Source organism: Merops nubicus, unplaced genomic scaffold (genome assembly GCF_000691845.1).
Source record: "Merops nubicus isolate BGI_N331 unplaced genomic scaffold, ASM69184v1 scaffold12241, whole genome shotgun sequence".
Taxonomy (NCBI): domain Eukaryota; kingdom Metazoa; phylum Chordata; class Aves; order Coraciiformes; family Meropidae; genus Merops; species Merops nubicus.
This window is the reverse complement of record NW_008589057.1, coordinates 42,293-55,883: the sequence shown is the minus strand read 5'-3', so window position 1 is coordinate 55,883 and position 13,591 is coordinate 42,293. Positions and strand designations below refer to the sequence as shown.

Below are 13,591 nucleotides of genomic sequence, written 5' to 3'. Positions count from 1 at the left end.
GCAGGACATAGGTTTTCAAGGACTCTAAATAATGAAGAGTGGAAAGGCTCCTCTTGGGACATTTAGGAAAACTTGGAAGGTTGGGCATCTCACTCAGAAAAATAATTGTAGCTACATTTAAAAAAAAAAGAAAGGGAAGGACAGAGTGACAGAGAGAAAGAAAAAGAGCAACAACAGAAAGGAAAAAGAAAGGGAAAAGGAAAAAAAGGGGTATCATTTCTAATTAATTTTTTGCTAATTTCAGTAGATGCATTTCCCAACCTGCATATTAGGTACACACACATTTTTTTAAGTCACTCCCTAGGGCATTAGGCCATTAAAAATTGCTTTTTTCAGTTACACAAATTTAGCATGAGCAGCATGCTATGAAAACGGACTAAATGATCTTTAATTTATGTACTTGTGTATACCTCTGTAAGTTCAGCTCTTAATTTGCAGTTACAGGTAGCTATATAATTATTTCCAGTTTTAAATATTTTCCACATTGTTTCGTAAATCAATTGGACATATAGTGTGAAGTTGTTGCTGACTATTAGAATGGCTGTCAGGAAAAGATCATCTTCCTCTTTGAAACATCCATGTCATTTTTTTTTCCCTCTTTCCTTTCTCTCTCCTCAGAATAAGTTAAAAGGCATAAAGTCACACCATCACTTCAGAGACAGTATATATTTTTTTTTAAATTAGAACTTGTCATTTCCACTGGGACACAATGTACGTTGTACAATGTAAGGTACCTTGCAGTGGCTTTTTGATTTGTTGATTACTATTGTAGCTATACCAACTGATAGTTAAAATTCTCCTATATGAAATGCTCATTTCCATCATTGAGATCATGTAAACAATAGTCAGAATTTTCAGTTGAGTACGTCTAGATATCTGGTCATAAATATTTTGAATTTTTGATTCACTGGCTTGAATTCTGATACATCGATGTGACATAGTTTTGCAAGGTCTGTGCATGTCATGGTAGGGTAAAGTGTGAAAACACTTTTTGCAAAGGGATTTGTGACATAGCAGTTTTTTGGAACACCATAGCAAGATTTTGCATCTTTTCTCCGTGTTAAACCTTTAGTAGATTTAAGAATGAATTTTCTTCCTCAAGGTTTTATAGCCCTAGCCATTACAATTGTCCCTTAGCAATTAAACACCAAAATTATCTGAAATGAAATATCAGCTAAATTTTATTTTTCTAAAATTTCCTCCAACTCAATTTTTCCCATTCTTCTTAGTTTGTCTCTACAGACAGAATCATGAAGAGATAACTAGGGTTACTTAGGGAAGCTGTATCTTGTTGTGTCAAAGGCAACATGGATAAAATGGACCTGTTGGAGTGGGTCCAGAGGTGAGCCACAAAGATAATCAGAGGGCTGGAACACCTCTCCTATGAGGACAGGCTAAGAGAGTTGGGATTGGTCAGCCTGGAGAAGGCTCCAGAGGGACCTTTTTGTGGCCTTCTAGTATCTGAAGGGGACCTGCAAGAATGCTGGGGAGGGACTTTTTACAGGGGCCTGTAGTGATAGGATGGGGGGTAATGGCTTCAAAGTGGAAGAAGGTAGATTTACATTAGGAATTGGGAAGCAATTCTTCACTGTGAGGGTGATGAGACACTAGAACAGGTTGCCCAGGAAGTTGTGGAGGCTCCATCACTGGAGATGTTCAAGACCAGGCTGGGGCCTTGCGCAACCTGCTCTAGTGGGAGGTGTCCCTGCCCATGGCAGGGGGGTTGGAACTAGGTGATCTTGAAGGTCCCTTCCAACTCAAACCATTCTACTATTCTAGAAATCCAGTACAGGGTGGAATCCTTTACCTTCACACCTCTTTTTCTGATTGTGCAGTCTCTTTACTTTGTCTTTCAAGGCTGTTTTCCCTTCATCAGCACTCTCAAAATTTGCATTAGCTGCTAGTACCAAGATTATAATTCCGCTGCATGCTCCCTTACTGCAAAGCTCTTAGTGCTGAGGCTGTTCAATTCAGCAGTTCTTTACAAGGAGAAGCTGATGTAATCCTTTCTGTTTTTGACAATCCCCCTGGAAAGAAATTACACCAGTAGATGCTCTTTCTGAGGAACACAGGTTTAGTAGTCAGTGGAATGGATGTTCCATACTGAGAGGGAAATGTGAGGAATAGATCTGAAATTTGTTCTTAGGAAAGGAAATATATATGACAGTGCAAATGCTAGACAGTTATGTAAATTGTCTGTAAAAAGCTATTTAGTTTCCTTTTTCATATTTTTTTTTCCCTTTGTTGCACAGGTTGGGGAACCAGTTTGGCATGAGTATTCCCTTTTATTTAATACTGTAATACTCTCTTTCCTTCAGGTCTTCAGGTCATCCTGCCTGAGTATCTGCAGGAACACTTTGTCCAGGCAGCTTTGAGCTATATTGCCTGCAATTCAGAGGGGGAGTTCATCTGCAAGGACAATGACTGCTGGTGTCAGTGTGGTCCCAAATTCCCAGAGTGCAACTGTCCCTACATGGACATTCAAGCCATGGAAGAAAATCTGCTCCGCATAAGTGAGACTTGGAATGCATACAACAGTGAATTTGAAGAATCTGGTGAGATATTTTATAGAAGTTTTGTCTGATTGGCTGTATTTCACAAAATGTATTTATACAGCAGAATCCACCTGAAATCACCGGAATGGTATGTACAGCTAAAGCTAGACATACTTAAAAACATCCTGGATCTGAGTCTTAATAATTACAACTTTCTGATAGGAAGTATTGTCCTTACGTCATGATGATCAGCAGTCTGTATAATTACATTAGGACTTTTATCAGAGGAGTTCAATTATTCATCTGCTTTACTTTGTAGAGTCCATAGCTGCGAGTTCTTAGTCTCTGTTGTTGGAAGAAGTGTACTGGAGGAGGCAGAAAGCAGAACAAATGAGGAACAAAGTCAGGTTTTACACTTTATATGGGTATTCTGCATTTTGGTCCTGTAGTGCAGCTGAAACAGCTGCTTTGTTTTACATCCATTTTTCAGTGTTGGGTCAAAGTTTCTCTTGCCCTTCCTCTGTATCCTGTCCCTTCAGCAATACCACGAAGCTCACGTGGAGAGCATAGCTGGCCCTTGATTTACCAAGGATAGTTAATACTTCATCCCATTGTACTAGGCAGCTCGCTACTTCGTATGATTCCTGGTTAAACTGGACCTATCCATGTTGTCTCTTCAACACATTTGTTACACATTAGTTTTCTTTATATCATTGAGGTTTGTTTCATACATCGTTTCACTTGTCCTGATCATCAGAAGTTCCAGTCCCACAGAGAATGGGAACCACAGGTAAAATTATCTTCTGAACAACTGTTTTCACAACTCACTCAGTGATATCAGTAACAGCTGTCTTGCCAGATGGTGGGAAAAGTAAGGAGAGCTCAACAGGCCTGGGACAAATCACTGAAGAAAAAAAAAAAAGGAGGGAGATAAGGAAGAAGCTGAAAAAAAAAATCACAGTTTTTAATAAGTTGTGTCAGAGAAAGAGAGTGAGTCAGTAGAAGAGAGAGGGAAGAAGACTATTCAGTGGTCATGGGAAGAGTGTGGGAGAGAAGAAATATCAGTATTATCAGTTGTTGTAACTTTCAGTGTGATCTGATGCCTAAATCTGAGTCTGTTTGGAAGGTCTGATGATATTTTCCCAGCTCCAGTCTCACTTTTAGCATGAGGGCTCCAGAACTTAAAATATTTCTCCTTGGAAAATCACAGATTTCTCTGGTTATAAAAGCATATTTACATTTTGCATATCATAGATTTACAATATTTACATTTTGTTGCTGTGTACATAAAAATGCATTTTCCCAATGACTATTTAGACAACTTTAAGCATTTATGCAGTCTTGATGTCATTTACTACTTTGCAAACTAGGACAAGTGTATTGACTCCACAGAAGGGCACAGTTTTCTTTCCCATATTTTGTCCTATTTGAACAGGATATGATGCTGTTCAGTGCTTGAAGAATGTCATTTGATGTCAGCTGCTTAGCAGCAATTTTAGTTAAGCTGAAAGAGCACACACATCTAAATCTATGGGGGATTCTTATAGCAGCCTATACAGGGGCATCAAATTACTTATGAGTTTGAACAGTTGTCAGCTACACATATAGTCCTATGTGCAGGACTGAGACACAAATCTCAGGGGGAAAATGGGTAATACTTGAATTCTGTGCCTTTAAAAAGGCTCTTTAGCTATGCTGTGTGAATCACTAAAATGGCAACTTCACATACATCTGTCAATTAGGTAATTGCTACTAGATGTGGTTACTAAAAGCGTGAAATATAGATTATTGCCATCATTAAGACATGTGCCACACCTACTTTTCAGCCCTTGAGTTAATTAATTCCGTTTAAATCTAATAAATACACAAAGCATGATTTCCACATCTCATAGGTAGCTTAGAAAAATCTCTGCTTTAACTTGTAAACTATTTTGCATAAAAACGTTTGTGGAAAGATGAGATAGGTAACCTTGTATGTGTATGAGTCTGTACTTTGTTAAAAAAAAGGTTGTCATGTGAATTTTAGATAGATAGTTTAGTCACTGCCTGTTCAACCTTCCAATGTAAATCCTATCTTACCATCTGAACAGCTCTTCCAGTACTGTCACACGTGGTCTGTTCGCTTTTCTAGCCACAGTGTTTATTGACATACATCCTGAAAGATTTAGAGCTTGTGCAACATTTAAGCTATGAAAAAGACTATTAATAAATAGCAGCATGATCTGGTTCCTGTTAAGAATGTTCTCAGAACAAAAGTGCCCTTTATTAAATAAAACTAATGTTTTAAATAGATATTATAACTTTTATGTGGGATATATGTCCTTCAGTGCCTAAATTGGTGGAAGTCATCTTCTAGATAAGAGTACGTTGTTTTAATCTAATCAATTTATAATAAAAATAAATTAGCTAAAAAAGAGTAGGGTAAAAGAAGGCCATATTATTTAGCAATTAAAATCTGAGTAAACAAGAGACAGGATAATCCAGAGCACCAACTACTGGCCCGCATAGTCGTCTACTAACTGCAGAGGAACGAATGAATTAATTCTACCCCTAACACTATGAACTTCAGATTCAAGTAATGTTAAATACGAGTGTATTAATTTTCTAACTTTTCTGCCTTCCAAAGCCTTTCTTACTCTACACATATTTCCAGTAGTCCCCTGAACAGGGTGATAAATTTTATCCCTTAACACAGACCTGTAAAAAGTACTGGGTTCATTTGAGATCATACACATTATCTGTGGACAGAATTCAACCTAAAGTGGAGGAAGTAAATATTCTATTTCAGATGGTTTGTTTACTGTCAGTGTTATCTGTCCTTCTGTCCGTTCAAGATAAAACAACTGAGGAACAGATTTTTTTTAAAGAAAAAATGGCAGTTCTACGGTGCCTATGTCCCATTGGAATCAATGTGTAGCTGAATTTAGTTTGTGTCTTTGAAGGACTCCATCTAAATTTCCAGAAAAAAGAGAAAGGAAAAAAGCAGCAGGGCTATTTTCTCTACAGCCTACTACTCTCTTCCAAATGAGAGACTTTAAGTTTTTGTTTATCTTTCAAAGCAAGAGATATGAAATAAAAGCATGTACCTAGTTAAAAGTCAAAGGTCCTGAACACTACAATTACACCTGCAAAGAGGTGATGATTTAGTTTGACCACTCTGTGCATACATGTCCAACTGCAAGGAGTGAGTATGTTAGATGAGTGTAATGCTGGGTGAAATGAAAGCAGGGACTACAGCAGGAACCTCGTGAAGTTCAACAAAGGGAATTCCAGTGTCCTGCACCTGGGGAGTCTCTCTGGACACCTCGAAGGCAGCTTGGCAGAAAGGGACCTGGGGGTCCTGATAGCCACCAGGTTTACTGTGAGCCAGCAATATCTTCTTGCAGCAAAGGCTGATGGTATCCTGGGATACATTAGGAGGAGTATTGCCAGTAGATCAAGTGAGAGGATCTGTTCCCTCTCCTCAGCACTGGTGAGGCCACACTGGAGTGCTGTGTCCAGGTCTGGGCTCCCCAGCATAGGAGAGACATGGACACATTGAGGAGAGTCCATGAAGATGAAAATGGGACTGGAGCATTATTATTTCTTCTTATGAAGAAAGGCCAAGAGAGCTGGGACTGTTCAGCCTGGAGAAGGCTTAGGGGGATCTCACTAGTGTAGATAAATACCTGAAGGGAGGATGCGAAGAAGGTGGAGCCAGGCTCCTTTCAGTGGTGCCCAGTGACAGGACCAGAGGCAATGGGCACAAACTGAAGCACAGAAGGTTTCCTCTGAATATCAGGAAACACTTTTAACTCTCAGTGTGACTGAGCACTGGGACATGTTATCCAGAGATGTTGTAGAGTCTTCCTCCCTGGAGATATTCAAAGCTGATGGTCATGGTTCTGGGCAACTGAGCCTAGGTGGGCCTGTTTTTAGAGGTTTGGACCAGAGGTCCTTTCCCACCTCAGCCATTCTGTTATTCTGTAATCAAGTAATTTTTCTGGTTTTCATATGGGTTTGCTGGTAGTGACAATTCTTTTCTGAGCAACTATAATTTTTTTAGATTAGATAACTAAACATACTCCAGTTCAGAATGTGTCATTCATTGTTATGTGCTGATTTCAATTCATTCAGGCTCTTCTGGCACCTATATGAATCTCATTTTGGAGGACAGAGAACAGTCATTTTGGAGGACAGAGAACAGTATATTGTTTATCTCTTAGTAAATCTGGCTGCTTTTTTCATCTCCCTAGCAGCCCTCCAGCAATCCATACTTAATCACTATTAGCTCAATGAGCTTCATATAACCTCTTAATACCAGGGTATGTACTAAGTTCTCAAAGAAATTACAAGAGACACTTTAAATTATTTACTCTGAACCATCTGTTTACTCTTTATCATAGCTTTTGGCCTCCAGACTCCTCTACTACCCTTGCAAATTAGCATCTGTTTCCTTATCAAAAATCCATACTAAAGCTGTTCAACCTTTATTAACTAATTTCATTGGTTTCTTGAGGCCTTTGGCTGAACTAACGTGTAAGCAAAGTTCTCTCTGAGAACATCTTTCCAAGAAGCTGTGTTCTTACCATCTAGCATGTTGCCTGAAAATATCACCTCTAATGGAATCAAGCAGTTTCATTCACCCTGTCTTAGTTTTTTTTCTTTATGCATGAAACTAGACTTTTACAGGATTTTGTAGCCAAAAAGGACAACTAGATAATCTAGTTGACCTTGTGTTATCACAAGCCACTTGTTATTCCAGAATATGAAGTCTACCTGCATTAGGTAGATTAAAGCACTGCAATCTTCACTAGTGTACCTTTAGCCCACTCCACCTTTTCAATGGGTTTTTCTTTTAATATTGTAAATTTTCCTGCAACTCATCTGCCCCTAATACTAGAAACATGTACTTGTCCATCTTCTCACCCTCTCAGTAAATTTTATCTTTCCATTTCAGGAAAAAGCTTTGACCTAAGTGCGCATGCACTAATTAGTTTCACACTGTAAAGAGTGTCAAAATATTCCTTGAAAAAATTCTCAATTTTTTGAAGTATGTATGAGTTTCACAGCTTATGGTTACAGGAGTGCTGAAGATGGTGTTAGAGGATATGCATCTTGTTACATGTCACTGATTTTGAAAGTTTTTGGGACTCTCTTGGCAAGACTTAATGTACAAAGAAGCGAATTCTAACGTGCCACTCTGTCAAAACTGACTGGCAATGTAGAATATTAGAGGGATTAGGACCCAGTGCTCTGAAACGCATAAATGGCATGAAGACCCATAGAAACACCAACAGACTCTGGATTCTGACAGCAAGGCTAAGAACATAGTCCTGCTGTGGTTGGCTGCTGAGTGCCTTTGGAAATCTGGCTACTTCATTTAAACAATTTCAATGACAGCAATTTTCTTTTAAGGTGATCTGCTCAGGGACATCAAAAAGAAATTTGTAGCAGTCCATGTTGCAATTTAATTTCATTTTTCTAAATTAAAAAGGCTATTAAAAGAAATAAGGACATGGATGATGGGGTTGCTCAAACAATAGAAGATGGCAAAAGTGCATTTCCATAATTTCTTTTTTTATTGCTAACATTTATGAGACCTCCTGGAAACATGAAAGTAAAATCTTCCATCCAAGCATTTATTTTCACATAGCTCATATGCAGTGGCAGCTTGCTGCCTTGTCTTTGCATATTTCCCAAGTGCTGAGCAGTTGATTTTATTTTTTTTTTTTTTCCCATTGAAGGAACCAAAATCTTATTTGGAATATTTCCTTGAAAGGCATGGGATGAGCAGATGTACAACAAATATAATGAGGTATATTTTCAAGGTAGCTTTAAAACTGAAAACTTATTACTTGAAACAATTAGCTTACATACAAATACTATGAAATAAAATAGGATGCCTACAACAGATTATACAGAAATGTTACTGTCACAGTTAAAAGTGATTCACTGAAGCACAGAAATATGTGCTTATTTTAGTAACTTGTAGTTCATTAACTTCATAGATTTCACTTGTGTGCTTAAATGTTCAGCATCAGCTTAAATAGATCAGGTCCAGAGCCATTTAGGACCTTGAAAACCTTGGCTCACTGAACACAAAAAAACTGTTTATGCTAACAGACACGTGACCTCACAGGCATAAATAAACATCAAAAGTGATCCTGTAAATATTTGAAATGTATTCTTTTACAGTTTAAAATATGAAATTCCCAAAAATGCAGAGATTGACTTTTTCAATCACTTCTGTATCTACTTTAAAAAGATATTTCCAAAGGTAATTTTCAGTATCACAGAAAATGCAAGTGGAATAAGTGCAGCCAAAGTAAATTGATACTAACATTGACATTAATATTTGCTGAAACTGTTTTTCATTGTGCATCCATCCTCCATCATTGCTTTGATTGCAAAGTACTAGCTGAAGTGAATTGCTGTTGCAAGCTATTTTTTCTTAAATCCCTGGATCCACTGGATTTGGATTTCATGTCTAATGTATTTCATAATTCCCTAATAACTCCAGGATGTCTAGCTATTGAGTATTGGTTACCCTTTACATGTACTGACTTAAAATCTGAAAAAAATCCCCAGTTTTGAAAGGTTCACCTAAAAATTGGATCTGAATCCTCAGTTAATATATAGCACCACACAGAAAGTTACCAAAGCTTTCTTGTTTGCATCAGCATAGATTGCTTTTGAGACTTTAGACTCCTGCTTCCTCAGTTCAATTATATTTTTCCATTTCTTTATAACATCTGAATTAATGATGTTCCCAAAAGCCCTTGTATAGAAGAATTGGATTTAGAGGGCTGAAGAAAGCGGGTTCCAATAGAGGAGGTGATAAGCTTATTACTGAATTAAATACCAGTAATTCTCAGGATGGGGAAATTCAGGCATCCCTTTCTTTTTCAGGGGGTAGCATTTGCATCTTATATAATTACTTTTACACAAAACCTACAGAAAGTAATAGGAGAGATCATGTCCACTACTCCGTAATCTTCAGTGAGATTTAGAGAATTATCTGTTTAATAGTGTCATGGATTTATATCTACATCTGCAAAATCAAAAAAAATGCAGAAAACCACCATATTTTGATCAACTTTCAGAACTGCCACCCTTCTCCTTCAATTAATAATTTCCTATATGAAACATGAGCATACTGTAAAATGTCAACTTTGAAACAAGAAAGGCTCTTTCCACTGAGCACATCTACTTTGCAGATCTGCAAATCTGTTTCATTAAAACCAAGCACAACAGAAGCCCAAGGCTGGTCTTGGAAAAAGTGAAGAATTAAGTGTTCTCTCACTCTTGAAGCTTATCTGTACCTTAATCAATCGAAACTCATATGCAAACTGGGCCAATATTTTTAGTATTAAATACTGCAAAAAGACAGAATATGTTTCAAATCACACTTTGCATTTTGGGATTGGTGGTGATCTTGCTGTATAGATATCTGGGTCATCTGAGTCACAGCTTCTCAAAAGATTGACCAACCGTTTGTGGTCACACTACATGTCTTCATAAAATAGCACTGTGTGCTGACTCCACGCTTCAAAACTGTTCTGCTTTTTCTTGTGAGGGATGAAGATTCCTATTCTGACATTGAAGGTGGTTTCCAGTACCCAGGCTGCAAACTGTGGTAAAATACAGTAAAATCAAGACTGGAAATTACAACTGGCACTGACGTGGAAGTGCAGATGCTCAGGGGAGAATTCTTTATACTCTCTGCTAGCCTTATGAATTTGCTGCAGATGGGCAGCATTGCCTTTATGATTATTGAGGCTGTAAAGAAGCTGTAAAGGAGGAATTCTAAGATTGTTCCAAAGTCAGAGATGAGTATGACAGTCACAGTCAATCAATACATACATCCATAGCAAGTGATCATATTCAATTTCAAAATCTACACAAGTCTTTTACTATTTCTCAGGAAAGAGAATTTTACAGTTATTATTCTTGCATGTAGAGACTTCTAGATGCTGAGCACATATCTGAACTATATCTGTTGAGTTCTTTCAGTCACTTTGAGTAATAGTTAAAAAATAGCAGACATAGCCAGAATAATCAAAGTTATTTAATTTTCTAAAAAAAGAAAAAAATGCTTAACTAAATGGCAGACACAAAGTCAGACAGTTATACAAAACGTAAAGCTAAATTGTTAACTTCTATTTAAATAGATTAAATTTAAAATTAAAATAAAATCCCAAGTAAATAGATTTAAATAAGTTGTCCAGTGCTGAAGAGAGAAATCTTAGATATCTGTTTGACAGAATGTGTTATGATGAAAGTCAATGACTAGTCCAAATCTTCAAGATCAAATGTGAATCACAGCATAAAGACACAGAAAACCTGGGAGAAAGAAGTTTGCATCATCAGATAAATATCAGCTTTTTCATCCTTTGGTACACTGTTGTCGGCTGAAACTCTGGAATCATCTTAATTATGAATTATATTAGTATTTCCCAGCAGCACATTAAGGAATACAACTTGTGTTCCTCGTGTGGTTCATTCTTTCTCTTCCTCTCCATTAGACAAGCATTTGAAAATGTTGCTGTGATTATAGCATGTCAGGTTTTCTGATGGATGACTCCAGCAAAACTGCAGCAAGTCTGCATTAAGTCTGTCATGTTTAACCTTATCAATCTTTCTGTTTAGTCAGAAAAATCTAATACGACTTTGTTTGCCATCCCAATAAGTCACAGATTTTTGCTATTCCTCTGGTGCAAATTATTTCTAAAAACTGTTTTAGCAAAAGTTGGCACCGTGGGAATCCTTTTTTATTACGTCTCACTATCTTCAAATCAAAGTCACCTAGCTGACAAGTAAAAAGGTAATTTTTTTCCAGCTGCCAAACCTGCAGATTGACTACATCATGTAGACATCAACCTGGGTTCTAGCCTTCTCCCTTACTAATGGCAGCAGTAATGACAGCCCTGAGATCTAAACAATGCCCTCAGTAAGTCTCGTGTAAACTACAGTGGTGTTGCTTTAAAAATTTTGAGACTGTATTTCAGTCACTAAGTAAAAATTAGCTTGGTGTTTTGTAGGGTTCCCTACAATCCTTCTAGTACAGGAGAAAAGGGGGGAAAAAGGTGGGAAAAAAGGAAAAATAAAGAGAAAATGCATTCTAAGACATTTTAAAACATAGTGCACCAAATGTCTCATTTACACCTGTTTCAAATTACTAAGAGTAAAAGGGCAGAAGGTAACAGCCAGCTTAATTTGAAAATGTCAGTTTAAACATAGATGTTGCTATATGTACGCTCTGATTGGAAGAAACTTCTTGCAATTATAATGGAAGAAAAGTGCCCAGACTGACTTTCAGACTCTGTTGAGATTCCAAGTCCTAAATGACATTAGAAGATGACTAGGTTTGATTTGGTACTGCAGACAGACTGTAAATTTGTGAGTCTACACTCATCTGCAGTGAAGACTCTTTCCACCAGAAGTTCACTCTTACCAAACATAGTCCAGTGACATATTACTGCTCTTCCAGTTACTGTATTTCAATTTGAATGCACGTAGCATAAGTTAAAAAATGAAATCTGGAACTAAAACTGAATGCTGGAGGATTTCTTTAATTTATAAAATCCACACATTTAACCTTTATAAGGGTTTGTTTTCATTTATTCAGGAGGATGAGAGAACATACGGCACAGGTCAGCCAGGTAGCACCGGCTGTCTCTCTGTTGACCAGAACAGACCAATTGCAATGCAAAGTGAGTCTCATTTAAAATCTTAATTGAAAGACTCCTTGTGAAAAGTCTGAACGGACTCACTGGCAGTTGAAGGTGCTTTTTAATCACTGAGAATAAAGACTTCAATCAATATGGTTCAAACTATTTGCCCCTGAGCAGTAGAGCGGTGGTTTTCTTTAAAACGGTGCTTACAGCTTCAGGCTCCAGGCCAAAAAAACTTAGCCCCCTGAGTTCTTAATATAATTATTGTTTTTTCTGTTATCTTGCAAGGGTGGTAATTTGCCTCCCAGTAATTAACTTCCCTATGTGGTTGTCAGGAAGTTTAATCAATAGCATGAACAGACACACCAAGCTGTCATTCCTTCTGTGACCAATACTCCCCTCCCCACTACTCCCACCCCTGTGGAGGTGTCACTGTTTTAATAAAATGAACAGGAGGGATGTGCATAATTTCTTCAGAGAGTCAGTGTCTAAATTTTTCAACTCCTACTCCAAAAATGCGGGTACAAGACCATCAGGTCCCATCAATATAATTGCCACTGTTCCAAAACTAAAAGCATTATATGACTCCTACTAAAGCAGCACCTGGCAAATCAACTTATTAAAGTTATACATGGCATTGCATTCTCAGACACTTTAAACATTGTGATGACATTGTAATAAGAGGAGGAGCAGAAGGCTTGATCTAATATAATTCTACTTATGTCCACTATGTACAGGACGTAATGTAATTCCCTTCAAAGCTGGTGACAAAACCCCTCATTCTTGGTGGAATTCCAATCTGCCTTGGCAGCTTTGGGCTTTCTTTATTAAGAGGGATGTCACTCTGTGGCCTCTCTTTTCTTCTAGGGCAGTGTTGTCTGTTTTGATTCATAGCTTCTTAAATCTTCTCCTGTAACATCTTAACACTGGTTATTTACTTCAATGTTTTCCAAGAACACTTTTCAGTTTCACTCATTCTCTCCCCTGAATTATCCCTCTGTGATGTACTACATACGTTGCCCTGTTCTCAAATTGCTGGAGTTACCAGCATGACCAAGAACAAGTGAGGTAACTTTTAGGATGACAGAGGTTATGTCTAAGCCTAATGCATAAGAATCATGTCCTATACATTATGTGCATTTTAATGCTATAGAAAGATAATAATAGCTAGCACTGGATAGAAATTGGAACATTCATGCTGCAGGAATACTTATAAGCCATGTCGAAATCATCAAAATCTTCATACACCAAAAAAAAAAATCCCAAATAACCCATAGGTGAATTTTTGAGAAATGTTTCTTGAAAGTTTACAATGAATTCCAAGGGATACATTTTTGAAGGGTAGCATTATGAACTTTTTTAAAAGAGTAATGAACCAAAATCATACCTGAAAGAAAAATTGACAAGATGAAGGGAATGTCCCTCAAACGTGGGGATTTA

At 37.5% G+C, this 13,591-nt stretch overlaps 1 protein-coding gene across 1 annotated transcript in view; it reads left to right on the top strand.

Moving 5' to 3' along the window:
* LOC103781738 (BMP/retinoic acid-inducible neural-specific protein 3) overlaps positions 1-13,591 on the top strand; it is a gene marked incomplete at its 5' end in the record, with an annotated part of 49,805 nt that overhangs the window by 26,739 nt on the left and 9,475 nt on the right. The window contains one exon of the mRNA XM_008949458.1: positions 2,319-2,555. Within this exon, the coding sequence (XP_008947706.1) occupies positions 2,319-2,555 (237 nt within the window). The remainder of the gene's footprint in view (positions 1-2,318; positions 2,556-13,591) is intronic.